This window comes from Varanus komodoensis, unplaced genomic scaffold, assembly GCF_004798865.1.
Source record: "Varanus komodoensis strain SLA01 unplaced genomic scaffold, ASM479886v1 scaffold27, whole genome shotgun sequence".
Classification (NCBI taxonomy): domain Eukaryota; kingdom Metazoa; phylum Chordata; class Lepidosauria; order Squamata; family Varanidae; genus Varanus; species Varanus komodoensis.
In genome coordinates this window covers 7,187,614-7,212,636 of record NW_025335701.1, presented here as the reverse complement: position 1 = coordinate 7,212,636, position 25,023 = coordinate 7,187,614, and the positions used below count along the sequence as shown (strand labels likewise).

General features: G+C 46.2%; 2 protein-coding genes across 3 annotated transcripts in view; one reads left to right on the top strand and one right to left on the bottom strand.

Annotated features, from left to right (window-relative positions):
* Window positions 1–15,427, top strand: part of SLC12A4 (solute carrier family 12 member 4) — a 64,700-nt gene extending 49,273 nt beyond the window's left edge. For both annotated transcript variants that reach the window (XM_044434312.1, XM_044434311.1), the window contains 11 exons: window positions 1,127–1,225; window positions 2,378–2,497; window positions 3,166–3,270; window positions 4,750–4,918; window positions 5,853–6,048; window positions 6,939–7,108; window positions 7,935–8,066; window positions 8,268–8,375; window positions 9,548–9,732; window positions 11,580–11,713; window positions 14,256–15,427. In XM_044434312.1, the coding sequence (XP_044290247.1) occupies window positions 1,127–1,225; window positions 2,378–2,497; window positions 3,166–3,270; window positions 4,750–4,918; window positions 5,853–6,048; window positions 6,939–7,108; window positions 7,935–8,066; window positions 8,268–8,375; window positions 9,548–9,732; window positions 11,580–11,713; window positions 14,256–14,347 (1,510 nt within the window). In that variant the 3' untranslated portion in view covers window positions 14,348–15,427. The remainder of the gene's footprint in view (window positions 1–1,126; window positions 1,226–2,377; window positions 2,498–3,165; window positions 3,271–4,749; window positions 4,919–5,852; window positions 6,049–6,938; window positions 7,109–7,934; window positions 8,067–8,267; window positions 8,376–9,547; window positions 9,733–11,579; window positions 11,714–14,255) is intronic.
* Window positions 15,067–25,023, bottom strand: part of PLCG2 (phospholipase C gamma 2) — a 78,976-nt gene continuing 69,019 nt past the window's right edge. The window contains exons 27-31 of the mRNA XM_044433903.1: window positions 23,327–23,650; window positions 22,061–22,149; window positions 20,235–20,413; window positions 16,829–16,903; window positions 15,067–16,356 (exon numbers count right to left, since the gene is read on the bottom strand). Coding sequence (XP_044289838.1) covers window positions 16,861–16,903; window positions 20,235–20,413; window positions 22,061–22,149; window positions 23,327–23,650 — 635 coding nt within the window. The 3' untranslated portion in view covers window positions 15,067–16,356; window positions 16,829–16,860. The remainder of the gene's footprint in view (window positions 16,357–16,828; window positions 16,904–20,234; window positions 20,414–22,060; window positions 22,150–23,326; window positions 23,651–25,023) is intronic.

The window sequence follows — 25,023 nt, the reverse complement described above, 5'->3', positions numbered from 1 at the left end:
GGGACTGCAGGTGGGAGGGGAGGGGAGGCAGCGAGTGGCCACCCCATCAGCTCATAGCAATCCTGGTTTTTTAACGGGGGGATTTCTAATTCGTGACATGTGCCCTTGGTCATTAAAACTACATCACATTTTAAAATATTTAAAATAATAGAACAAAGCACACTTCAAAACAGCAAACAGGGCAGGAATCAGTAAAGTAGCCACAGAAAGCTAGAACTGGGTCACTGAAATACCTGAGAAGCAAAAGGATGTTTGGCAGGCCCTGGAAAGACATTAACCATGCAAGCGTCGTTGGTTAGTCCATTCCATAAGTGGGTTGCCCAGCTGAGGAGGCCTCTCCTGAGCCATCTGTCCAGTCCAGGCTTCCTTTGGTGCAGATGCCCAGAAGAGGGAACCTGAAGGTGGCTCAAGGGTGCACACGGGAAGTGTTGCTTTAAAGGTCAGCCCCAACACTTGGATTTGGAAATGGACTGGAAGCCAGTGCCCCTGGCCAAGCCAGTATTCACTGCCATAGCAGTCCTGTCTTGAACTAATGGGAAACGCTGAACCATCCCCAAGGGCAGCCCCAGCTTGGTCGTATCCCAGCTGGGAGTTCGCTAGAGCACAGATGGACCTGGCGATTTCTGTCCAGGCAGGCTCTCAGCTGGCCCATTGCTAGTTCCCTTTCCTGTGCGGCGTTCTCTTCTTCCAAGGTGTGCAAAGCATCACATCAGCCTTGCTCTGTGTGCGCACACGCATGCGCATGCAAGAGAGACGGAGAAACTTCTCCCAAGCTGCCGGGAAGACACTGTCGCAAGGAGATTTGAACTTGGAGAGTCCCGCGTCCAAACCCTGCAGTGTCTTTGTCCTGCAGATTTCTGCCAGTTTGTCTCACCAAGTTTCACACCTCCCTCCCCTCCCCAGAGAGTCTTGCAAATTGCAGCTTGAGGAGGCCTTGCAGGAGTGGGGGCTGCCCTTCTCCCATCCCGAATCCCTTTAAATCCCTGTCACTAGCCATTTCCCGGTGCTAGTTTTCCTGTGTTGACCTTGCAATTTGTGCTTTGATCTCTGTGTGCTCTGCCACTGATCCACATGGGCGCCAACCTGGGATGAAGTGTCTCTCTCCTCCCTATTCCTTGGTGACCAGGTTTTTCTTGATGTGCTACCTGTTCGTCAACTTGGCCTGCGCAGTGCAAACGCTCTTGAGGACTCCAAACTGGCGGCCCAGATTTAAGTACTACCACTGGTGAGTTTTAGAAAATAAATACACGAGAAGGCTTCCCAAAACAGTGCGTGGGGTGCCAGAGCCCTTGGGCGCAGCACTTTCCTGAATTTCCCCATGCCGCTGCTGCTGCTGGAGGTGAGGACTTGTGGGGTGGACAGTCCAACCACCCTCTTCTCCAGCAAGATTTGGCTCTCAGAGAAGCAGCATGCAAGTAGCACAGAGACATTTCCACTTGTCTTTTTCCCCTGTGTAGTTCAGAGTCCTGTTGGCTCAATGGAGAGAACTTGATGGTGCTGGGAAGGGGGCTGGGCAGAGAAGACCCTTTTCCCCGAACCAGCAGGACATTAGGGATGGGAAGAGGCAGCTGGAATGTGGTTCTCTGGTGCCATGCTGGGTCCTGCAAGGAAACGAGTCCAAATGCGCAGGAGTGCTGGTGGACCCTTTCCTCACAAGAACTCTGCGAAGCCTGCAAGGCGTCGGAGTCACAAGTGCAAGAGCAGGAGCCCACTGTGCAGCAGCCACCTGTGTGGTGTGTGAGGGGGCTGGACTCACTTGGCTGCCAGACACTCATGTGAAGCGCCGAGCTCAAGGCAGGTTTCGGGCAGAGAAAAGGTGGGCCCGCATCCAGGGAGCTGAGCCTGGGAATTCCCATCCTCAAACCAAATGGCTCACACATCACTGCTTAAGGCTGTCCCTCCTCCCACCCATCTGGGTCACAATTGCTAGACTTAATGGGGAAGCATTGCCCTCTGCCATTCCAGCGATTCCGCTCAAGCATCCCGGAGGAGGTGGGATGCCAGGGCCTCTCTCTCCTTGCAGTAGTTCAGAGCATTTGTGCACCCACACTGTGTGAGGACGGAAATGTGGCCAGCCTTGTTCACGCGACCACTTGTCGCCCAGTGGTCAGAGGCCCTTGAGAATCTGTGTTGTGTGGAAGGCTACAGGTGTAAGGAGAATGGGTGTTCAGCCTCCACAGGTGTGTCCATAGCATCCTGCGTGACTGGGCTCTTGCAGACGAGGTGTATGCACCCCCCAGGCAAAAGGCTTCCAGATGGAATCTGTCCGTGCATCCAGCCGCCAGCCATTTAAGTCCTAAGACACCAAGGAATGTTATCGTGTGTGCATGAATCCAGGCCTGCGTCTGCAGTCGCTTTTCTGCTTTGTTTCCTTCAGGGCCTTGTCATTTTTAGGAATGAGCATCTGCCTTGCCTTGATGTTCATCTCCTCCTGGTATTATGCTTTAGTGGCAATGTTCATTGCAGGCATGATTTATAAGTACATCGAATACCAGGGGTAAGTCACTTCTGATTAAAACTTGAGGGTACGGCAGGGAGCGGGGTGTGGAAGGTGTCGCTTTGGCTCACATCCCTGGGGAGTTCAGAACAGGGTCTTCCCACAGAGGTTTGGAGAAAGAGGTAGCGTGATAGCCATCTTCAAATCTTGGAAGGGCTAAGGTGCAAATGACTAAGCAAATTCATTTCCTCTTGCTCCAGAATGCAAATTAAAAGAAAAGGGGTTTTGGTTGAACACTGGAAGACTATCCTGGCAGTACAAGTAGTTCAAGAGCAGAACTCTTCCATCCACCCACCAGGGTTGCTTTAGAACAGATTTTCTGCCTTGGCAAAGGGTTGGGCCATTTTCCTTCTGAGGTCCCTTTTCACTCTGTGCATTTAAGCTTAATTTTGCTGCAGGTGTTGACTTCAGAAACACATTGGCCCAATTGCATCATCTAGAAATGCCTGTTACCATTAATGCTGCGGTTGACACTAAATAAGTCTGGAAGTGGCTGCTGTTTGAATGGGGAAAACCTCGGGGACCTTTACAGTGTCTCTCCCCGAGGAAGTGTGGGATATACAGTCGATGGAATGTCCATGTCCCGGAAGCCCGTTCAGATCATGAAGCTTCCAGTTCTCCATCTAAATGTGTCCTACCTGGCTCCATGATGACATTCTGCTTTCCAGGGCAGAGAAGGAATGGGGTGATGGGATCCGCGGTCTTTCCTTGAGTGCCGCCCGATATGCCTTGCTGAGACTGGAGGAAGGGCCCCCACACACCAAGAACTGGAGGTGACCGACAGTTGCTGTAACTGATACAATGAAGGCTTGTTTTCTGCAGGCGCTGTGCTAGCACAGAGAAGTCAAAGGAGCACTAGAGTTGTAAGGTGGTCACTCAGGAGCATTGTGGTGCTTTAAAAGTAGGAAAGGGAGACGCTCTTCTGTTGAGAATCTTTCTCAAGGTAGAAAGAGGCCCGGGAAGTTGACCGTGAAGGCATTTTGAAGGAGTAGCTCCTGGCTGCCGCCTCCTCGCCAACTGAGTGCTCAGCAAAGACTGGTTCTGCTCTTAATTCTGCCCTCTTTTACATGGCCCTGGGAGCTGACCATGGGTCCTTAGGCTCCCCAGCGTGGCCCAGGCCTGTGGACCAGCCGCTTCCCTGCCTCACAACCCCCCACTGAGTATCTGCGGGGCCTTCCCAAGCCGTAGTCAGCTGAGCCTGCAGACCCATTTTCCCTCATCCACCGTTCTCCATGTGACCCAGTCCCCACTTACGAGCATCCCAGCTAAGAAGGAGGCCTGGTTAAGAAACCCAGGAAGACCGGAAGTCCTGCCTTGTCTTCAAGGGGCGAGTGGGCACCTGTGGGGGGTGAGTGCTGAGCACCGTGTCAGAGGGGAGGGGAGGGGAGGGGAAGTGGTGAGTGGCAAACTCAGAACTAGAAAGCGATTCCAGGACCCCTCCAGCAGCATGATCAAACCCTGATTCTCCAGCACCAGTCCATCTCCATCATCATCCAGCTCCATGTTAGCTCAAGAAGTGTTAACCTTCAGTAATGTTTTACTGTTTTCTCTGTCTTTCTGTCTAAACTGGGTTAAGAACAGTACCGCATACCTATGTACATAATACAGATTCCACCCCCCCCCACCCAGTACCTGTAGTTACTTTATTATTATGGTATTATTATTAGTATTAAAATCTGTATTGTGTTTAGGATGTTTTAGTGTATATGGAAGTGCTTCTTACGTGTTTGTTATGCCTTTTGTATACGTGATCCAACTTGCATGCCAATTTCACTTAAAGGCCATGTCAGGAACGGGACTTGTTCTTAATCTGGGGACCGGGTGTGTTACATAGCACAGTGAGGTGTGTTTTCCTGAGCTCAGGGAACATCTCCCTGCGGAGACCTGAAGCTCCTAGGAATATGAATAGGGAGGACACTGCCCTGAGTCCATTCAGCCAAGATGCGCATGTGTTTCTTTCATTTCTGACAAGAAATGATGCTGATTAGCTGGGCCCACCCCCTCACGTGCATTTCCCTCGCAAGTTTTTGGGATGCAGAAACAAAACCTCCACCCCGCCTGCTGCCTGGGTGCCCTGCCTCTCGAGGAGCCAAGCTCCCAAAGAAGCCGTTTGAACGCATAAAAGGGCCCCCTGCTCCCCCAGGGCTCCAAACCACCATGGAGTCTGAAGCCTTCAAGCCGCTTGACATTCCGCTGCTTCGCACAGGAAGCACACCCAGCATCCCGGGCCACTTCTTGTTCTCTCCCTTCAGGCCCCAGCTGCTGGTGCTTCTGAAGCTGGACGAAGATCTGCATGTGAAGTACCCCCGGCTGCTCACCTTTGCTTCCCAGCTGAAGGCAGGCAAGGGGCTGACCATCATTGGGACGGTGATACAAGGCAACTTCCTGGAGAGCTACGGAGAAGCCCAGGCTGCTGAGCAGGTGGGCAGGGCAGGGCGTGCGGGGAGCGAGGATGAGCCCAGCCTGCCAGTTGCGCTGGTGGAGGCCCAGCCTTTCAGCTGACTGCAAGGTCGCTTTTCCAGCATGTCGTTCTTCTTTGTGGTCTCTGCATTATTTGCGTAGATCGGGGGTTCCCAAACGGTGTTCTGCAGAAACTGGGTTCCACAAAAGCCTCACAGGGGTCCGCGAACCATCTCACAAATCAAATTTAAAACAGATTTTAAAATGAAACCACACAAGGCCAACTATTTGGTTGTCCATTGGCGTCCAAGTAGCAAACGAGGAAATGCATCATGTCATTTGGTTCCTAGGACTCTATTGTGCAGTGGTAGGAATAACTGGAAGAATTCATTTGTATATTGCCATATAATCACTTTATTCATTTGTTATGTTTATTTCCAAATGATGCAAAGCACTCAGAAAATAGGAGCAGATGAAAGGAGGACGACCATTGTGAGATCACCGTGCTTAGTAAAAATCAGGAGCAGAGTTAGGGTCCACAGGAAAAAAATGGCTTCAGAAAGGCTTCATGACCAAAAAAAGTCTGGGAACCGCTGGCATAGGTCTATTAAGAATCATGCCCTAAACTTGGCATTCACATACGGATCTCAAAAGCTCTTCTCACTTCAAGTTATGGTGGCAGAGAAAACACTCTCCATTAACGTTACAAACCCAGCCCAAAGGGTTGCTTTTTCTCCATGTTGCTGCCTTTATTCTCGATTTCTTACTCGTCCCCTCCAACTAAGATATTACTACAAAAATAGAAGGCAACGTTTCAGAATCCAGTTGCTGGGAATCTCTGGGAACCAAGCAAAACCAAAGTTTGCAGGTGGGGAACTTCCATCTCTGCCTGTTGGGTGTGCATGTGCCATTTTATCGGCCTATGAGGGTTGACGTCTCATTGTTTATCTTGCAGACCATCAAGAACATGATCGAAATCGAGAAGGTGAAAGGATTTTGTCAAGTAGTCGTGGCAAATAAAGTCCGCGACGGCATTGCTCACTTGATACAGTCATGCGGCCTGGGCGGCATGAAGCACAACACGGTGGTCTTGGGCTGGCCATATGGCTGGAGACAGAGTGAAGACCCCCGGGCCTGGAAGACCTTTATAGGCAAGTCAGGCATGAGAGGGAAGCCGGGCGCAAGGCGTTGCAGAAACACAGGCTGCTGCCAGAAGCAGCGACCTGGCCTGTCTCGCCCGTTTTCCTCTGCAGCATCAAAAAGCAGCTTATTCATTCACATTTATTGATCAGATGTGTTTCAAAGCTGCCCGCTAGCATCATACTCTGGTACTTCACTCTGAAAACTTAGTGGGGCATGCACCCATGCTTCACTTCCCGTCACTGTGCCCGGTGTCCTGGTTCTGCCAGGAGCACGGAACCACATGTAAAGGCACTCTTGGGACACTACATGCATTCAATTAAACCTTACAGCGGGGGCGAGGCCAGGCTTCCTTTCATGCATTTACCCCTTTTCGTGGAAGATGCAGTGGCGCATAGGCAAGATTCTTAAGTACAGCCGCGAGATTACGGGCTGCTTCCTTATTCTGAATCAGATTTTCCATCTTATCACAGCATTTTTTGTGTTGATTAGCACCATCTCATCACCATTTCAGACTGGAATATTTCCCGGTGTTACTGGAATATTCTTTTGATCGCTTCTGTTAAACACTCCTGGCATGCGGGACTGCAGGGAGTAATCTGATACCAATGCTAATTCTTCCCTTTTCTGCTTGGCTCTTTGTTGCTGTGTGCAGCCTCTTCCACACTCTCGTGGTCTCTGTGCATCGCACGTGTGGCCTCGGTGCACATGCATGGAGCTATTTCGGGAAGATTCCAAAGCTGGTAACTTCCTTGTGGGAGTCTCTCCCCTCCAGCCCTTGATGGTCTTGCTCAGGTGCCCTCTACCAAATGGTACTGTGGGCCATTTCCATCACGAAGCCATGCGACCAGCCATAATTAGCTCTGCGGAGTACAGCACGACACCTCCTTTTTCTCTCCAGACACCGTGCGTTGCACGACGGCAGCCCACCTTGCACTGCTGGTGCCTAAAAACGTGTCCTTCTACCCCGGCAATCACGAGCGCTACAACGAGGGGAGCATCGACGTCTGGTGGATCGTGCACGACGGAGGCATGTTGATGCTGCTCCCCTTTCTACTCAAGCAGCACAAAGTAAGAGGGCCGGGAGTGTGTGGCGTTCCTGCTGGCTTGCATGCATTAATCCAGGGCATTAGGGGGTATTTCTTGACTGGCTCTGCCTGAGAGAGTTTGAGGCAGTCCACAAGCTTAAAAACAACAGTACTCATTCTAAAACAATAGAAAAAACCTCAATAAAAGATAATGGAAACCAGGCAGTGCTCAGTGGCAGGCAGTTCATCAGCAAGGATTGCTCCGAGAGGCCGCGCTGGTATGAAACAGGATGTTCAGCAATAAATACTCGTACCTCAGCTTCCTGTTGCTGAAGTGTTGGGCTGCGGAGGCGGCGGTGCTGCCCAGGCCGATCTTCCTCGTCTACGAGGACCAGCTGCACGCAGAACGGAGGGAGATGTGCAAACTGAAGGCGAATGGAGTGTGATTCACACGTCCAGCTCGCAAGCCAGTGCTGACGTTTACCAAGTGTCACGTAACCTCACCCTCCTCCGTGCGTAGGCACACAGTGTCGATCCAGCCGTGCAAAATATATAAGTGTGTGTGACTTATATGCATGAAAGTTAAAATGTAGAGAAGATGGTGGTGACTTGGAGCTCCTGCCATGGGGCCAGGCTACTGTGGGAGGTCTGGGGAATGTTTTTAAAGTTAACATTGAGCACCAAAATTGTCAGGTGCAGGTGACAGGCAAGCGACATTTGACCATATGTAGCAAGACAGACACCTCCTTCTTCATTCGATTCCCACCCCCCACACTCAGGGACTTCCAGCCCCTGACCTGCCAAGTTCTCCAGGCTCTGCAGAGAACCTGGAGACCTTTGAGAAGGTAAACCTACGTTCTCCTCTGCAGGTTTGGCGAAAGTGCAAGATGCGGATTTTCACTGTAGCCCAGATTGATGACAACAGCATCCAAATGAAGAAAGACTTGGCAACCTTCCTCTACCACCTCCGAATAGAGGCTGAAGTGGAGGTCGTGGAGATGGTAACAGGGCTGAATTTTGCTCTGGGCTAGACAGCGGCCTTTTGCTCAGCCGCCATTCCTATCATCCCCAGCCAGCAGGGTGGGGCCTGTAGTTCAGTACACCTAGAAGGCATTGGGATGAGGAAGGCTGGTTTGGAGCACTTGGTGTGGGTCTTTGTGCAGCTTTAAAAGCTGCCTGTCCATCTGCCTCATTTTCTCTAGCAAAACAGCGACATTTCGGCGTACACCTATGAGCGGACTCTAATGATGGAGCAGAGGTCCCAGATGTTGCGGCAGATGAGGCTGACAAAAACGGAACGAGAGAGGGAGGTACGGTGACCGCGCACCTCGCAAAGGCGTGTGATGCTTTGAATGAGGCGGCGATGGCGAAACCACAGTGCGCTACATGCCGAAGTGGCGGGTTGGGTCTGCACGGTGGCGGGGGTGCCACAGGTGGCCGTGGTGGGCTGCCGGAGAGCATTTTTCCCAGGCAAGGCACACAGAGAACGAGGGTGGTTCTAAGGCTGTTTGTACCCTCAGTGGGCTGTCTGGTTGTCCAAACCCACAAGCCACAGCAGGTTGCAGAGCTGCATGGCAGGTGTGAAGGAAAGGGCCTGTGCAGCTCCTGTTCCATGGCCCCACAGGTAAACAGGCACGCCAGAATGGCATTCAAAAAGCAGCGATAGCAGGCAGGTGTTCTGGTTCACCAGCGCTGCTCCTGAGGGGAAACGTTATGCTAAGCTGGTTTGGGGGCTGGGGAGCAGTGGGAGAGCGGAGGACGCAAGCCGTCTGACGCCGAAGCCGAGGAGTTGGCTTTGAGTCACGGTCGAGATGGTTAGGGTTAGAGAGTGGCTGCAGACTTCAGGTGACATCTCAGGTGAGCCATAAATGCACCAGCCTTTTCGTGGCTGCAGCACAGCTTGGGAGGCGGAGGCCCTCGGTGACGTGTGCGGGCTCCATCCACTGAGCTCCTCCCAATGGTAGCTGAATGATGCCCCTGCTTCCAAAAGCAGTTGCTACGTGTGCTGAGACAGAAAAGCATGGCTGCAGCTCCCAGCATGCCTCAGCAGTGCTGGCTGGGGCATGCTGGGAGCTGTCGGACCTTTCTGTCTAAGCGTGCTTATAATTGCACTCTGGGAGAGCTGCCATGAGTAGTGCAGGGACTGCTCCTGTTCCCTGTAGTTCGAGCCCTTTCTCACAGCTGCACTGGCAATTGTCACCGACTGGGCCTTTCCAGTCCCTTTTGTCCCCAACGTTTCCAGCAGCTGACGCTCTACACCAGCTTTCCCCAACCTTGCTCCTTCCAGGCATGCTTGGACTGCAGCACCCAGCATTCCCAGTCAGTGCCCCTCCTGGATGGGAATTTTGGGAGTTGCGGTCCAAATGCCTCTGAAGGCTGCCAGGTTGGGGAAGGCTGCTCTACCCGGTTAGCGCAAGGCAATCAGAAAGCCATGAGAGGTGGTTGTTCTCCTGGAAATGAAACCCCGGCTGTGTTCTTCCAGGCCCAGCTGGTGAAGGACAGACATTTGATCATCAGGCTGGAGAGCCTCTACTCTGACGAGGAAGATGAGGGGGAAGCCGTGCCAGAGAAGATCCAAATGACCTGGACGAAGGACAAGCATGCCTCTGAGAAAGGGATCCGTAACAGTGCAGCGGAGAACTTCAAAGAGCTCATCAGCATTAAACCGTAAGGGCCAAAGTCCCACTGGGGCAAGAAAATTGAGCCGTATAGTCACTGCGTGTCATTAGGGCCAGACTGACAAAGTCTCCCCTTCCTTTTGTGTATATACTTCACATGGGAAGCCTGTGGCACATGGGCCACCTGCAGGTGGAAGCTTTCAGCGCAGTGGCCAAGATGCCATAGCCAGATTTCCCATTCCCATCCCACCAATCACATTCTTACTGCCAAAGGCTTGGGAGAGCGCAAATGGCTCGGGAAGATTGCGTGCCATTGCATCCTCCCATTCTTGTGTGAATTGCATTCTCCCATCATTCACAAATTCAGCAGTGGTGGCTGAGGGCAATCAAACACATGCATGGGACACGCCGAACATTTCCTTTGGTGCTTAAAGCCCCAAGGTTTGCGTGAGCAGGCAAACCATTTCCGGGAGGAAGCAGCCAAACAGCCCGAGGATTGAGCACACCCAGTGGCCATTGGATGCAGAATGGCTTAGAGATGACATGAACCCTGGAGGCGGGGTGCTGGAGGAAGGAAGAGGGGGTGGGTTTCTTGGAAATGCAAACATGCAATTTGCACTATTAGTAGTATTAGCATTGGTGCAATTTTTAGTCTCATTAGGCACTTGCACGTTAACCTTATATTACTGTTTCCTTCCATGCTGACAGCGAGTGGGAGCATCTGTAAGTTTAATCATCTAAACCTATTGACCCCTCTTAGGGCCCAGCTAGGGAGAAGGGTGGCAGTTCTGTGAGTTTAAACCAAACCTCCAGGCACACAGAAAGGAAATCTAGGGGTTGGGTATCTGATCTGAACCGCAACAGAGGGGGCCGCAGCAAGTGGCCTGGAAAAGCACCTCCCCCGGCTTCTGATTCCCAGTGCTTTATTCAGCCAAGCTCTGATGCCAAAAGCAACCACACCGGGGTGAGACGCACATGGTAGGAGGGCCAGTGTGGAGAAAGAGGGTCCAGTACTTGTCCACACTCGGCTTGTGCCAAGAATGGGACCCCACCCCCATTTTTGCTATCCAACCGGGGCAGTTTTTTGCTTCGGAAGAGAACACCAGACCACGAGTTGATGAACAAACCATGGCTTATTAAGATGGGTGGTTTCAGATGACAGAATCATCCTTTTGAACAAGAACCCCTGAGCGTTGCCTGAACCCAGTCAGAGCAGAACAGCGCTGAGCTATGTGACTCGTCCTGCTACCGCCAGCGCATCTCGCTCAGGACCTCGGGGTTGTGCTTCCTTGGTATTACGGCCCAGTGCAGTGGTGTGCTTTGCGTGTTGGACTGGGAATCTGGGCGCTCCAGTGTTCTGGGGAAATATCTGAGCCGACTGACCTTTTCATGGGTCACAGAAAGATGAGTCGTTGCCACTGGCTATTTAAATGCTGCCCCCGATCTTTGTATTAAAAGCACAATTAGGTACGTTCCCTGCAGAGGGTATTGCAGGCTTTGCTGTCATCATTATAGATCACACTGGGTGTATGTAGGAACGGGAAATTTCAAATCACTTTTGGGGAGGGCAGTGAGGAAATTCCCATTTTGAAAATCTTGCATCTGAGTCTTTGCTCTAATAGCACAGAAACCCCAGTACAGAACCGAGAGGCTCGCCCTGCTTCACGAATTACCACAAAGGCAAGCTCCCACACCTCGAGACGCAGGCCCTTGACTCGTTTCTTGGGCAGAGGAGCAAAAGGGCTGAAACCCAACTGCACAGCAGCCCTCCAACCTGGCGCCTCCCGAGTCTTTGACTAACCCGGACTCATCTGGCCAGTCCTGCCAGGGTGGTGGTTTTCCTTTGTACCTTGCAAATGGTGGTCGGTAATAGCATGTGTGGATGTGATCCTGCAGCAACCAGTCGAACGTCCGGAGGATGCACACTGCTGTGAAGCTGAACGAAGTAATTGTAAACAGGTCCCATGATGCCCGGCTTGTTCTTCTCAACATGCCCGGCCCTCCAAAGAACACGGATGGAGATGAAAACTGTATCCTTTTATTGTGGAAGTCTGCAATTCCATTGTTTCTTGGATTCCTTGAAATCTGGAGAGCTTGTTCCATGAGCTAGGAAGTAATCTTGTAACGGCCAGTGGCAAACAGAAGGGAGCTAAAAATAGTGCACAAGCTTTTGCCCAGTTTGTTCACAGCCTGCTTTATCCTGAGGATGCTGGGGGAAATTTATGTAAGGAAAAGGACCATTGTTTTTAATGAAACAGAGCTACGAGGGATGGTCGACAATGGCCTACAATCGTTTCTAGTGAAACATTTATTCCAATTCTTATTGAAAGAACATGTAGCTATATTGGTAGACCAGTGTTTCTCTAAACTTAAAATAATCTTTGCAATCATATGCCAGACTCCTCCAAACACTGCAGAGCGTTCCCATTATTTGGCAGGCAGATTGAATATTTTTATAGGCACTGCCCTCTGATTCATTCTGTAGTTTAGTTGAATGGTACAAATGCAACTGAGCATGCACAACCTGGCAGAACTATTCACCCCCTTTGGCTTTTCCACACTTTGATGTGCTACAACCTGGAGCTGGAATGGGTATAATTGCCCCTTGATGCATACAAGATACTCAGTAAGTACTGTGGAGGTACAAAATATTAGTATTATGACACAGAAGTGAAGGAAAGAAAAATAAATTGGCACGTGTTCATTGCATAAATATTCATGGAAACACAGAAGAGTAGAGTTGGAAGGGCCCGTAAGACCATCAGGTCCAATCCCCTGCTCAGGGCAGGACTCCACATCAAGAAGAGTTACTCTCCTTCCTCTTTGTGACCCTAAGTGCCTGTAGAGGACTATTGTATCTCCCGAGTCTTCTCTTCTTGAGGCTAAACATTCCCAGTTCTTTCAATCTCCCCACAGAGGGCTTTGTTACCAGTCCCTGGATCATCCTTGTTGCCCTCCTCTGAACCTTTTCCAGCTTGTCTGCATCTTTCTTAAGCTGTGGTGCCCAGAACTGGACACAGGGCTCCCAAGGATGCCTAAGCAGCGCTGAGTAAAGGGAAACTAGTATTTCACATTTGGAATAATGCAACTTAAAAGAGCATTTGCCCGTTCTTGCAGCCATATCACACTAATGACTCATGTTCAGCTTTTGATCTACAATTGTAAGATCCTTCTCACGTGCAGTATTGTTGAACCAAGTGAACAGATGAGGCCTAACAGGGCTTTTACTTCTCATGATCGATTTGGAAGTGATACTTGAATTAATGACGCCTAAAACAGCACTTGCCCTTTCTGCAGTCACATCATGTTGCTGCAGTATTGTGGAGCCAAGTATTCCCCATCTTGTAACTAGGCATGCGGTTTCTTCTTCCTAGGTGCAGAATTTAGCATTTGTCCCTACTGAATTCCATTCTCTTGTTTCAGCCCAGGGCTCCAACCTATCAAGATCACCTTGAATCTTCTTTTATGTCTTCCGGGGTGTTAGCTATTCCACCCACTTTTATGCAATCCACAGATCTGATAGGTGCTCCTTGCACTTCCTCATCCAAATCATTAATAAAAATGATAAAGAGCACTGAACCCTGCGGTATCCCACTTGTTACCATCCCCAGTCTGAGAAGGTACCGTTGATGAGCACTCTTTGAGTCCAGTTCTGTAGCCAACTCTAGATCCACCTGATTCGTTCCTTCTAGCCCACTTCCTAGTTCGTTAATCAGGATATCAGGGGGCATTTTGTCAAAAGCTTTGCTGAAGTCAAGGTAGATTATGTCCTCAGCATTCCCACAGTCCCTCAGGAGGCTGCCCAATCAAAAAATGAGATCAGCCTATTCTGGCAGGATTTGTTCTTGACTAGTCATCACTGCATTGTTTTCCAGGTGTTTGCGGATGGACTGCTTTATAATCTGCTCCAGAATTTTCCCAGGGATTGAGGTTGGTCAGACTGGCCTGTAGGTCCCAGATAGTTCTTTTTTCCCTTTCTTGAAGATGAAAACATTTCCCCTTCTCAAGTCATCTGGCACTTCCCTTCTGTCATTTCTCAAAGATAATAATGATTCCGAGAATTCTGCCAGCACTTTTATGGCTCTAGGCTGGAGTGCGTTGGACCCTGGAGATTTTTACTGTTCAACCCTGTGAGATTCTCCTTGACCATTTGCCTGTCGATCTTGAGCTGCCATCCTGCTCCGTGGGAAGGGGGAGCCAGAGCCAGTTTCCATGCAGAGATTTCTTCCCCAAAAGAGCGAGCAGGCCTTACAATAGAACAATTCAGCACGGGCCCTCCAGTGCATCCTCTCTACAGCCATATTTCAACCACAAGAAAGGAAAGCGATAGTGTTTCAGTGAATGCACACTGAATAATCATGTTTGCAAATTAAAGCAATGTACTGTTCAGCACAGTTAAGCTCTTCACAATGCCAGTGGTCTTGCCAGGGGTTAAAAATCACATGTCCTATATGCCTCAAGGGAATTCCAAGGGTCCTGAATGTGTGTGAGAAAGCAGTTTACTATGAGAGACAAAGGGCACTATAAACTCCTCCATATCTGTGTTCTCATCCTTTACTTGCATTGCTCCAGACATGGAATTTCTCGAGGTCCTGACCGAAGGCTTGGAGCGAGTGCTACTTGTCCGAGGTGGAGGCCGGGAAGTCATCACCATTTACTCTTGATCCAGATTGGACAATGTACGCCACCATCTTTCTCCAAGTCGAAAGAACATTCCAGTTTGATCATGACTTTTCTCTTTCTGTGCCTCCATTTCTACAAGATCTGTCTGCCACAAGTATATACAACATACTGTGGAGCTAAATACAAGTTCCAGTGTTTTTTTCCCACAGTTGCAACATATACATCTGTTTTTGAGTGCCGTGGTGTTGCACCAATTCTACTGGCAAGATTTTTAATCATGTTGCTGTAATGCAGCTCCGTTTCTGCTTTCATACTCCAGTGACTGTGTGTGGTTTTAATGCTGATTATTTTTTAGAACACAAATGTGCAGAATTTCTAGTAAAGGTATGCAATATATTAGGACTGAACTTAACTTTTGCAATAGGAGGTAGGGGAAAACCTTTACAGAGAAGCTTGTGTCTGCTGCTGCAGATCCTCTGCATTTTCTAAGATAAACACACAAAAGAACCAGCACTTTTTTTAAAACGCACACTCTCTCTCTCTCTCTCTTTGGACTGATCTCTAGAACTTCAATTTGAGTATGGGCTAAGAATTTATACATCGAGATACACATTTTAAATTATAATTACGTATGTACAATGGTGTACAAGGGATTTGTGGGCCTCTGGTTAGAGCAGTCCCTTCTTTCTCCCTTATTTATTTTTTCTATTTATTTGATAGGAACAGTGACAGTAACAAAGCCAGTCATCTAGACAAACGATTGTACCCCACTGCCTGCAGGCTATTTTTACTTTAAACAGACTGTATAATATACATACAACTGTTTGATTAGAGGTTGTATAGGTTTCTTCAAACTAAATCAAAAAGTTACTTCTGTATCACTCTACTCTGTCTCAGATAATTTGCAGGCTGCTATGATAAGAAATGTGCAGGTCATTTGTAATGTCAACACACGTTATGGGGTTACCGCTGGATACAGATTGATAGGTGCTGACTTTAGGAACAAACCCCCTTTTTATAATTAGGAACACCTAAACTGTTTTTTGTCATACCTGTCAAGTTGTATTTACTGTACAGAATATCTGTTTTTTTCCAATAAAATAATGCACACACTTAAAGCAGTATTGTGTCCGGAAGTGAATAATTCACCCTTAGGAGACAAACGATTGTTCTGCATGCACCATGACCTGACTTCAGGGGTTTGCAAGCTATTAGGACAACATGTAACAGAGGCAGTACACTTTTCTGCTCACACCTGCATAAAAACTTGGATTAAGAATGGGTCTAGCCCAGCTGTGGGATTTTACTGGTCTAAATAAGCATTTGCCAACATAATTTGGGCTCAACACCCATCATCCTTGCCCAAAGGCTGTACATTGCATTCTTTGATACAATTAAAATGTCCATACAAGATTTTTTTCTAAAGTCAGTTTTGAACTTAGAAGTGTGAATACCAATAGAATTTGCTAACAAATAGATGGGTTTTGAAGGGCAAACCTTACACATTGCTCGTCATCTTTGCATGATGCACTGAAAGGCATAGTTGGAAATACAATGAAATACTAGAAACTTGGCATCTGCAATGCGTCTCTTTTTCTTGCACAAAGCTATCTGGCACATATAAAAGAGTAGCTTCCTTTATAACCTTTAAATGACAAAGTTGTTTTGATTTATGCTAGTCATTTTAATCTGTCTGAAAATTGTACAAACCCATGTAAATTTTGTGCAAGTTGGACTTTGTACTTCCACATACGTATTTTCGATGTACACATAACATTTAAAAATAAATAAATTTTAGACCGATAAAATCAAATAAAGATTTTACAATTTTAAGATTTCTAAAACACACAAGAAAAAGTTTGTTTTCCTTCAAATCTGACATTCTTCTATTTTGTAGAAACAACCCTGGATAGTCCATAGTATATCTGATGGTTTAACTTTTGTTGCTACTATATTAGGTAATTTCAAAGACAACATAAGCCAGTTAGTGGCAGCTGAAGTGCATGATAGACATCCTCTCCTCCCTGATGATTTGGGAAAGCAGTTCCACCTAATACAGAAGGAAGAGCAGGCTTAGCAAAAAGGATAACAATGTATTTCAGTGGCACATTGACTGTTCCATTGTGATCAACTCCCCTAAGAGTCTAGTGTTGCAAAAGCCTAACATACTTATTTATTTACTTATTTAAACATTGATATGTCACCCATGGTATCTCTAGGTGGCTAACAACAGACAATTAAAATACTTTATAAAGCAAAGCAATGGCATAACTTAATACAAAACCACTGTACGCAGGAAGGCCAGCTGGCAGAGGCACTGCCCTTGGCACTTACAGTATATGCTTCCTACGCAAAATATCCCAGGCTTTGCAATGATTGCTTTGAGCAGAGCGTGACTCCACAATGTATGTAACCGTCCCCCCGCCCAGAAAACTTGTTTAGCATTATCTTAAAGCTTGGGATTCCTGTAAATTTCAGACTCGGAGCCACCACTGCGAGCAGGATAAGGCAATGTCTCTTACCAGGAATAACGTGTCAAAGAAAAATTGTTCCCCTAGGAGTAGAATTTGCTGTTGCTGACTCTTTTCTCTCTCAATCTAAACAAGAGCAAATAAAAAAATCTGTGTGGTTAGGTATGTTAGTTCCCTCCACCTCTTCCACCCCAACATGGCATTTTCTTTCCTTAAAACTGGAAGTACACTTAGAGCAGGGGTTCTCAAACTTTTTGAATAGGGGGTCAGTGCCAGCGATGGGCAGGGGGGCATGGGCCAGGGTGGGGGGGCACGTATGCAGCAAGGCAGGAACATGCGTGCGCAGAGATCATTTTCTCCCAACGAGTCCAAAACAATCTCCTTGCAAGCAAGCCGGTGCCTCAGGGCCGGAGATCGTTTTGGACTCGCTTGGAAGAAAGGATCTCCCGACAAGGCGCCAGCTTGCTTGCAAGGAGAGCCTGTTCTCCGAGTGAGTCAAAACGATCTTGTGAGGCAAGCCGCCACCTCACCGTGCGCGTGGCAAGCTATGGCAGGCCGGATAAATGGGCATGGCGGGCCGGATCCAGCCCATGGGCCGTAGTTTGAGGACCCATGACTTAGAGAATGAAATGTAAAGGTTCATTATAAAGGCAAGAAGCATTTATGTGCATTTACATGGCACTTTACCAATTGGACCCAGACTTGGTCACACTCAAGTTTTGCAATGCCCATAATGGCAAAGTGGGAGGGAGGGAAGAGTGCTGTTCTCTTGATTCCTGCTAGGGCTGGGGGGTGTTGACCTCAGGGCTGGCAAACGTGTTTCTCCATGATGCTTGGAGGTGAATCCACCTGTGGCCGTGCTCCTTTTTCACCTCTGGAATGTGAAATATGGGGTACATTCCACAGGGGTTAGAAAGGGAGTCCTCTCCACCCTCTGCTGGGTGGATCCAAATAACCTGTGTCTCCAGGGACACAGGACTGCAGGCACACCTTTGATGGGTTGCATGTGACTTCTAAAGCCCTTGGGTCAATACAGATGAAGCTACCTTCCTTCTTTAGGCTTTGAGTCACATTCTAAGAATGGATAATGATTGGGGGTCTGTTGTGTCCCCCAGTTTCTTAAATTTATTATTCAAGTTCATTTTTTAACCAGGTTGCCTTTCACCAGTACCCAACAACAGGTCTATTTACCCTAATTCTCTATAATTTACCATAATAGAGATCATACTTCCTGTGCTAATTACCAACCTATCTAATTAATGTCAACATTAAAATTTTAACTGCAATTCTGGCTGACAGAGTACATGTTCTACCACATTAGTCCAGCTGAATCAGACGGGGCTCATCAAAACAGAAAAGGAGCTAACAATCTCAGTTTGGTGGTTGATACGGTTTCATTAAATATGGATAGACCAGACACAGAGCTCATTAGTTCTTTGGATAAGGAGAAAGCTTCTGATAAAATTCACTAAACATTTATTCTGGCTACATTGATAGATGTTTCTTTTTCTGCAGAATTTCAGAAATGAATTAAAACGTTATATTTGGTCCTGAAAGCTAGAGGCACAACCAATGGACTTTTTTCTGACTTCTTTCTTAAGAGAGGTACCAGATGTCCATTTTCTCCACTGATATTTGATCTATGTTTGCGACCCCTAGTATATGTATTCTGCCAAAATACACAGATTTGTGTATAATTGTTTACACTGTAATCTTATTCTTCCGTTGATCTTCTACTGTTCATCTTGGCAGTCCACTAATATATTCCGGCTTCAATGTGGATGATTAGCCATTTCAACTATTGATCAGTTAACATGAACTTATGTTATTTGGAGGTATTAAATCTCCTAATATGCTAGTTCATGTCAGAATTTATCACTTATCTGGGAATACTGGCCCAAACATATAGCTCAAATGATCAAGCTAAATTTGAGTAAGCTAAATTAAGGAAACTTAGTGGGACATTGACATGAGGAAGGATAAATGCACTTAAAATGGATGTAATGCCACCAAATTGTTTAGGTTTTACATGGTATTCCTCTATTTATGGCTGCTAAGTATTTTCATAAACTTAATGCTCTGTTTCCTAAATTCCTGTGGGAATCCACCTTGAATATTGTTTAAAAGGCTGCAACTTTCAATCAGAGGAAGGAGGATTTGGCTTCCCCAATTTCTTTTTATATTTTCAAGCTTATTTGTTGACTTTTACTAAATTTTAGCAATTTTTCTCAGATTAGACTCTTTCCCTTGGTCAGGTTTGGAATCTTCATTGTTGGATCCTTTCTCCAAATGAATTACCATGGGTATTCAAAGATGGCACAACAGACAGGAGGTCTCCTACAGTTCTAGCTGAACGAGAGCTGTGGCCCATAGTTTCAAGTCAATTGATCTATTTTCAAATACAAAAATAACTCTATGGAGAAACCCAGGCTTAAAAGACTGCTAGAAAATGTTTGTTTCGCGGGCTTGGACAGACAGGACGATTTTTTTTTCTCTGGATCAACTTGTAGGCTGATCGGATGGTAACACCTTGCCATTCCCTATTTTGCCTGCTAAACATGGTTTGCTAATGGCAGTGCATGCAACTGAAACTCCTGTTAGAAATTCTTGCTAGGTCCAGTCGTGCTGCTTTTACAGCTTCAGAGCTTCCAGTTCAGGTTGAGCAGCTGTGCTGACCCACACACTAGGTTTTATAAATATATATTATCAGCGAACAAATATGATATACAAGGTACTAAGCTAGAAGTACCAACAATGGGTTGGAATACTCTATTTTGCTCAATTCAGGGAGGACTTTGTTAAAAGGGGTACTGGATCTCAAGTTATGGTTAATCAGGTAAAAGTAGATGTTTTGGGTATGCTGGACATCACAATGTCTTTCCAATAAGGATTTACCTAAATCAACCAACTGCTAGAGATGCCACAATGCTAATGTTTCTCTTACCCCATATGTTTTGGCACTGCCCACTGGCTCCTTCCTTTTGGGAGGTGATAATAATTTGGATAAATGTTGTATTAGAAAGTGCTTCCATATTTCTGGATACACATGTTCTTTTTAATGATCTGTCTCTTGGAACTTATCATGAGGTCAATGTAAGTGAATTCTAAATACTTTTTTGACAGCTAAAAAGTGCAAGAAGGACAAACAGCCACTGTAACAATACAATGGATCAATGAAACTTGATTTTGAATGGGTGGTTTTTAGCCATAATTTACAAAAGGATATGTGGACTGCCTTTCTTGAAGTCTGTGCATGTTTAATAGTCTATAGTACTTTCTTCAATAGCTATCTATTGAACATGTAGGGGCACACTGTATATAGGTATTCCTTGCAATAGATTCACTCAAATATTTTTTTTTAGGTTTCAAGTTGAAATTCACACTAAAAAGTCATATACAAAAATTATGTTTCAAGTTCTCTTGGGTTTTCTTAGACAATAGATCCCTGTCAGCATACCTCTTGTTGCAAGTCTCTTGATATACTCGTAACTGACCCTCATTCACGCTGAATTCTTGCAATAATGCATCTCGGTTGGGGCTCCTTATGTTCCGTCGGGAGTCATATAACTGATTGTTCAGTTCTGCTTGGCGCTGCCGTAGCTGCCGAAATGATGAATAGAGCTCTTCTTCACTTTCCTCCAAAGAAAAAGTAAGAAAAGTACTTTATTTATTTAAAACATTTCTATGCCATCCATGAATTTATTTACGTGTGAGTCTCCTAGTTAAAAAAAAAATAAACAGTATTTCAAAAACTTGCAAGTTTCACAAGCTTCAGTTCTAGTACATCATACAGTATAAATTCTGATTTCTGGAGCTCAAATACCTGAGTCTCCCTTTATAATCAAGGAGATCATACCCCTTCCTTGCTACACCATGGGACTTTTACAAAACTACAGAGTATTAATGCATTTGTAAAAAACAAGGAGGATCTTCACACCTTGCTCAGGTTCTGGGGAATTGTAGGTGAAATGTAAGTCAAGCCCCCATATTGGTTTGTTAAAAGAAATCAAGGGCAGGGGGCGGACAATAAAAGTATGTATTCAAAATGCTTAGACACACCTGGAAAGAAGGCAAATTAAAATGTTTTCTTCCAGAAAGCTCTAACAGACATTTTAGAAAAATATTGACTGTCAAGCTCTTTGTATACATCTAAATCATAATTTTACGAATGTCAATAGAAGAGTTAAGTTAGTAGTAAGTACATGCTCAATTCTCTCCCACTAAAATAAACTGGGCTTTAAGAGGACTGGAGCCACAGTGAAAAAACACACCTGAATACAGAATAAAGGGAAAAAATCCACTGAGGGGGAAAATAGGTAACATGAGAAGCTTACACCAAATATTAATGATCATAACTGATGGATCCCAAAGTGAAGAATGTGTGGCTCTTCGCATGTACTGGATTACAACTGGCATCAGCCTCCAGTCAGCCTGGCCAATGCTGGAGTTAATTCTAATAGCACCTGGAGTCACACATTCCCCATTCCTGCCATACGGTGTGGGTGGTTTCATTTGGACCAAGGGAATACGCAAAGTTTATGGCTATCCTTCCAACTTCAACAGCAACCTTTTAACATCTCATTAAAGGTCCTTCAGCCTCAGGAGTAGCTTTTGAAGGTGGAGGCAGCTACTGAGGTCACTATAGGTCACTACAGGACCTTTCCCAACCCAGTGTACCCAAGATGTGTTGGAATACAACTCCTAGAAGCTCATGTGGCCTAGCCAAGAGATCTGGAGGCCATCAGGTTGGAAAAGGCTGAAATTTGGGAAAACCCTATTACATGTGGAACCTTCTTCCTCCCTCTCTTCTTTCCTCAGCCTAAAGTACAGCTCAAGGTTGTTGAGAGGCCAGTACCTGCCACACAAAATTGGGATTCACAATATATGACCAACATGGCACCAATTCCTCAGGAAAGAAACAATGCTAACAGAAATGGCATTCAGTTCTCCATAAGGCTGAATCAAAAGTTACCTGGTTAAAACTCCTGGCCCAAAATAGGAATGCCACATTGGCCTTGATCCTGGCTCCTCACCCAGTTTTGCAGCAGGGTGGCTCTGTTTCCACCAACCTGCTGGAAGCTACCAATCCCCCCCCCCCCCCCACTCACTAGTCCCATAGGAACGGGCAGGAGGCTCATATAGAGCACTTAGGCTCCTTGGAGAAAAAGGAGGATAGAAATGCAATTCATGAATAAAGTTAATACACATTTCACATTTATAATTTCCAAAATGCCCCAGTTTTTGCTACCCAGCATAAGGGAGAGTTACTGCTGTTGCGCTTACCTGAATTTGCTGCATCTCACAATAAACCAAGAGGGAAGCCAGCTCTAAATCCTCGCTATGTCCGTTTTTGAGAGGGACTGCCCGAAAGCCTAAAGGGGCAGGATTACGAAGGTCAGTGTTAACTTCAAGGTTGCCTCAGACTCACAGACATGATGGAACAGCCTGTAGCTCACCTGTTCTAGTCTTGAAAGTAGAAAAGAGTTTGGAGATTTACTAGGAAGCAGCAGGCAGAGCAGGAAAGACAAGGGCACCATGGAGTATCGCAAGACAGTCACATGAACCAGAGCTGAAAAAAATCACAAGCTGCCACAAGGGATCTGCTTTTCTGCAACAGTTCAAAAAGCAAAAGTAGAACTAAGCTAGCCAGACAATTGATAGCAGGGATAGATTTCAGGACATATTCGTTATTCTGGGTGTGGAGGAGACTGATAGGAGCGACTCCATCATAGTCTAGGCTTTTTACTGAAATCCTAGGTATAAACCTAGTGCAGCACAGTTCTTCGCATTGATATTTTTCCCAAGGGGAACAATGAACAACAGAAACATTTGCCACTTAACTGGCACGTTCTTCCTCCCACTGCAAAGTGGTTCCTAGCTTATCTCCTTCCCACTGTGAAAACTGGCAATGTAACAGAATTTCAATGACCATTGCTTTATGGCTGATTCACTAGGTCCTAAAAATTGTTTTGAGCAGTGAAAACAATCATCGTTTGAAATGACAGGGTTTTTGAAAAAGAAGACACATAAAATATGGTTGGGAGGAAAAATACTTAATTAGCTATTTTAGTATGTCCAGTGCAGCAGATCACCATGAATTTTGGAATAAGCAAAGTGTAGGTACAGCCAAGGAAGACAAAAAGATGAACCTCAGGAAATTTTATCAGGTGGTGGTATATGCCCCAGAAGCCCTGAACAACTGACATGGCAGGAAAAGTCTTGAGAAGGTTGAGACAAAAGCTGACAAGCAAGAAGAAACAGGGTTGCACTTGGTCTCAGACCCTGACTGATCAGCAAGTTTATGCTAAAAATCTTAGCAAGAAATCACCTAAGCTAAGCTTACCCATTAAAGAGCTAAGAAAGTATTCTTAAATTTAAAAAAAACCATTCAAGACCATGCAACTTAATTCTTCAGTCACTCCTCAACTGCCCTTTAAGGGTGCATTAGTATGCTAAGCTAAATACGTCACCTGGGATGGGAAAGCCAAAGTTATGTGCAAATTGTCACTATTTTTTTGCTTAATTTGTTAATTTATGCTTGGTATTTACCTGATTTGATTCCTTTGATAGGAAATGTGGCATGTGCTAAGAAATTAGGATCACTAAACATGTCCTCCTCATAGACAACAAAGCGCAGAAATGCTAGGTTTGGATCATAAATTTCAAACTTCACTTGCTCTTGAGATGCCCAAACTGGGTTAAGGCCATTATCATCTGTAACAAAATGAATTTGTAATTTAAGTGTAACTACTATAAACATGCTGTAATCCACTGATGTCAAACCAAGGTCTGCACAGGTGAGATCAAGGAGGCCAACAGAGCAGTCCCAAACAAACAAACAGCTGGAAAGGTTCAACCAAGCTGCAGCTGAGCCTCATGAGGAGGGGGCCATGTTCAGCTTGGCAGATCACAAGGCGTGGGGACATGACCTATTCATCCGACATGAACATCTCATGGAGGCGGCGGCTGGCTATCTCTGGAAAACTGTTCCCAACTAAGGAGAAACCATTTTAATTGCCCTGGTTTTGAGATATTTTAGGAAATGGTGTACGGAATAATCAATTGTTCCTAAAGCACAGGGATCTCCAGCCTTTTTGGACTTGTGGGCACATTTGGGAATTCAACAAACTGGCATGAGCACCACTACAAAATGGTTCCCATGGTGGATGCAGTTTGCCGCAGAAGAGCTGCCGCAGAGGCCTGTTAGTAAAGGGTGAGCTGAAGAGGAGGGTATGGGGAAAGAAATAGTGACGGGAGAGGTTGGGAGTTGTATTATTTTATTGATGTTTCTTCCCCTTACGTTATGAACTGCTTTTGAAGTAAACGTTCTGGAAACAGAAAACTTTTAGGAAGAAGTACTCTAGTACTTCACTTAAATACTAATCTCAGACAAACAAATTCCCATTTTACATGGATATATTCAAAATTCCCAGATGTGAGTATAAGCTACATTAGCAACTGGTTCCCAGATTGATCTGTTTGGGGTTAGAGTAATGCTGTTTGTTTAATCTCCTGCCAATGTGTTAAAAACTAACAGGCACAACAACACATTTTCAGAAGTACGTAGCTACTCCACAGTCTTGCTAGAGAACATGTAGCATCTACACGTTTCTCTGCCTGAATGAGCAATCTCACGACAACTGCAGCCCCAGGCACATTGTCAGACGGAAGCCCCATTACCTAAACAGGATTCCCTCACAAGACTCAAAACAAGATGGTGATGCAGTCGATCACCGATTACAAAGAAGTGTTCAGTAAAATGATAATTCTCTTCAAGTGAGGCATCTAACTCTGGACGGATCATGGCCTTCATTTTCAAGAAAATACCAAAATGTTACTATAGACATTCCGAGTTTTTGTTTCCTTCCTATGTCACTGATTAAATCTGTATCCCATCATTTGTCCCTGCTCAGCCATGGAGCCAGCTGGGTGACTCACAGACTCTCAGCCTAACCTACATCACATGGTTGTTGTAGTGCGATAAGATGGAGAGCAAGAGGAGGAGAATAATGTAAGCTGCTCTGAGTTCATTGTAAGAAAAAAAGGCAGGATATAAATCTAACAAACAAACAAACAAAAATTGTCTTGCAAGGAAGCCGAGGCAGTTTGCACAATCCTGCTCCTTTCCATTTTATCCTCACAACAGCCCTGTGAGGCAGGCTAGGCTGAGAGTCCATGACTGGTCCAAAGTAATCCAGTGTCGTGAGGCTGTAACTCACGTCTCCAATTAACTCACACAGCAGCCG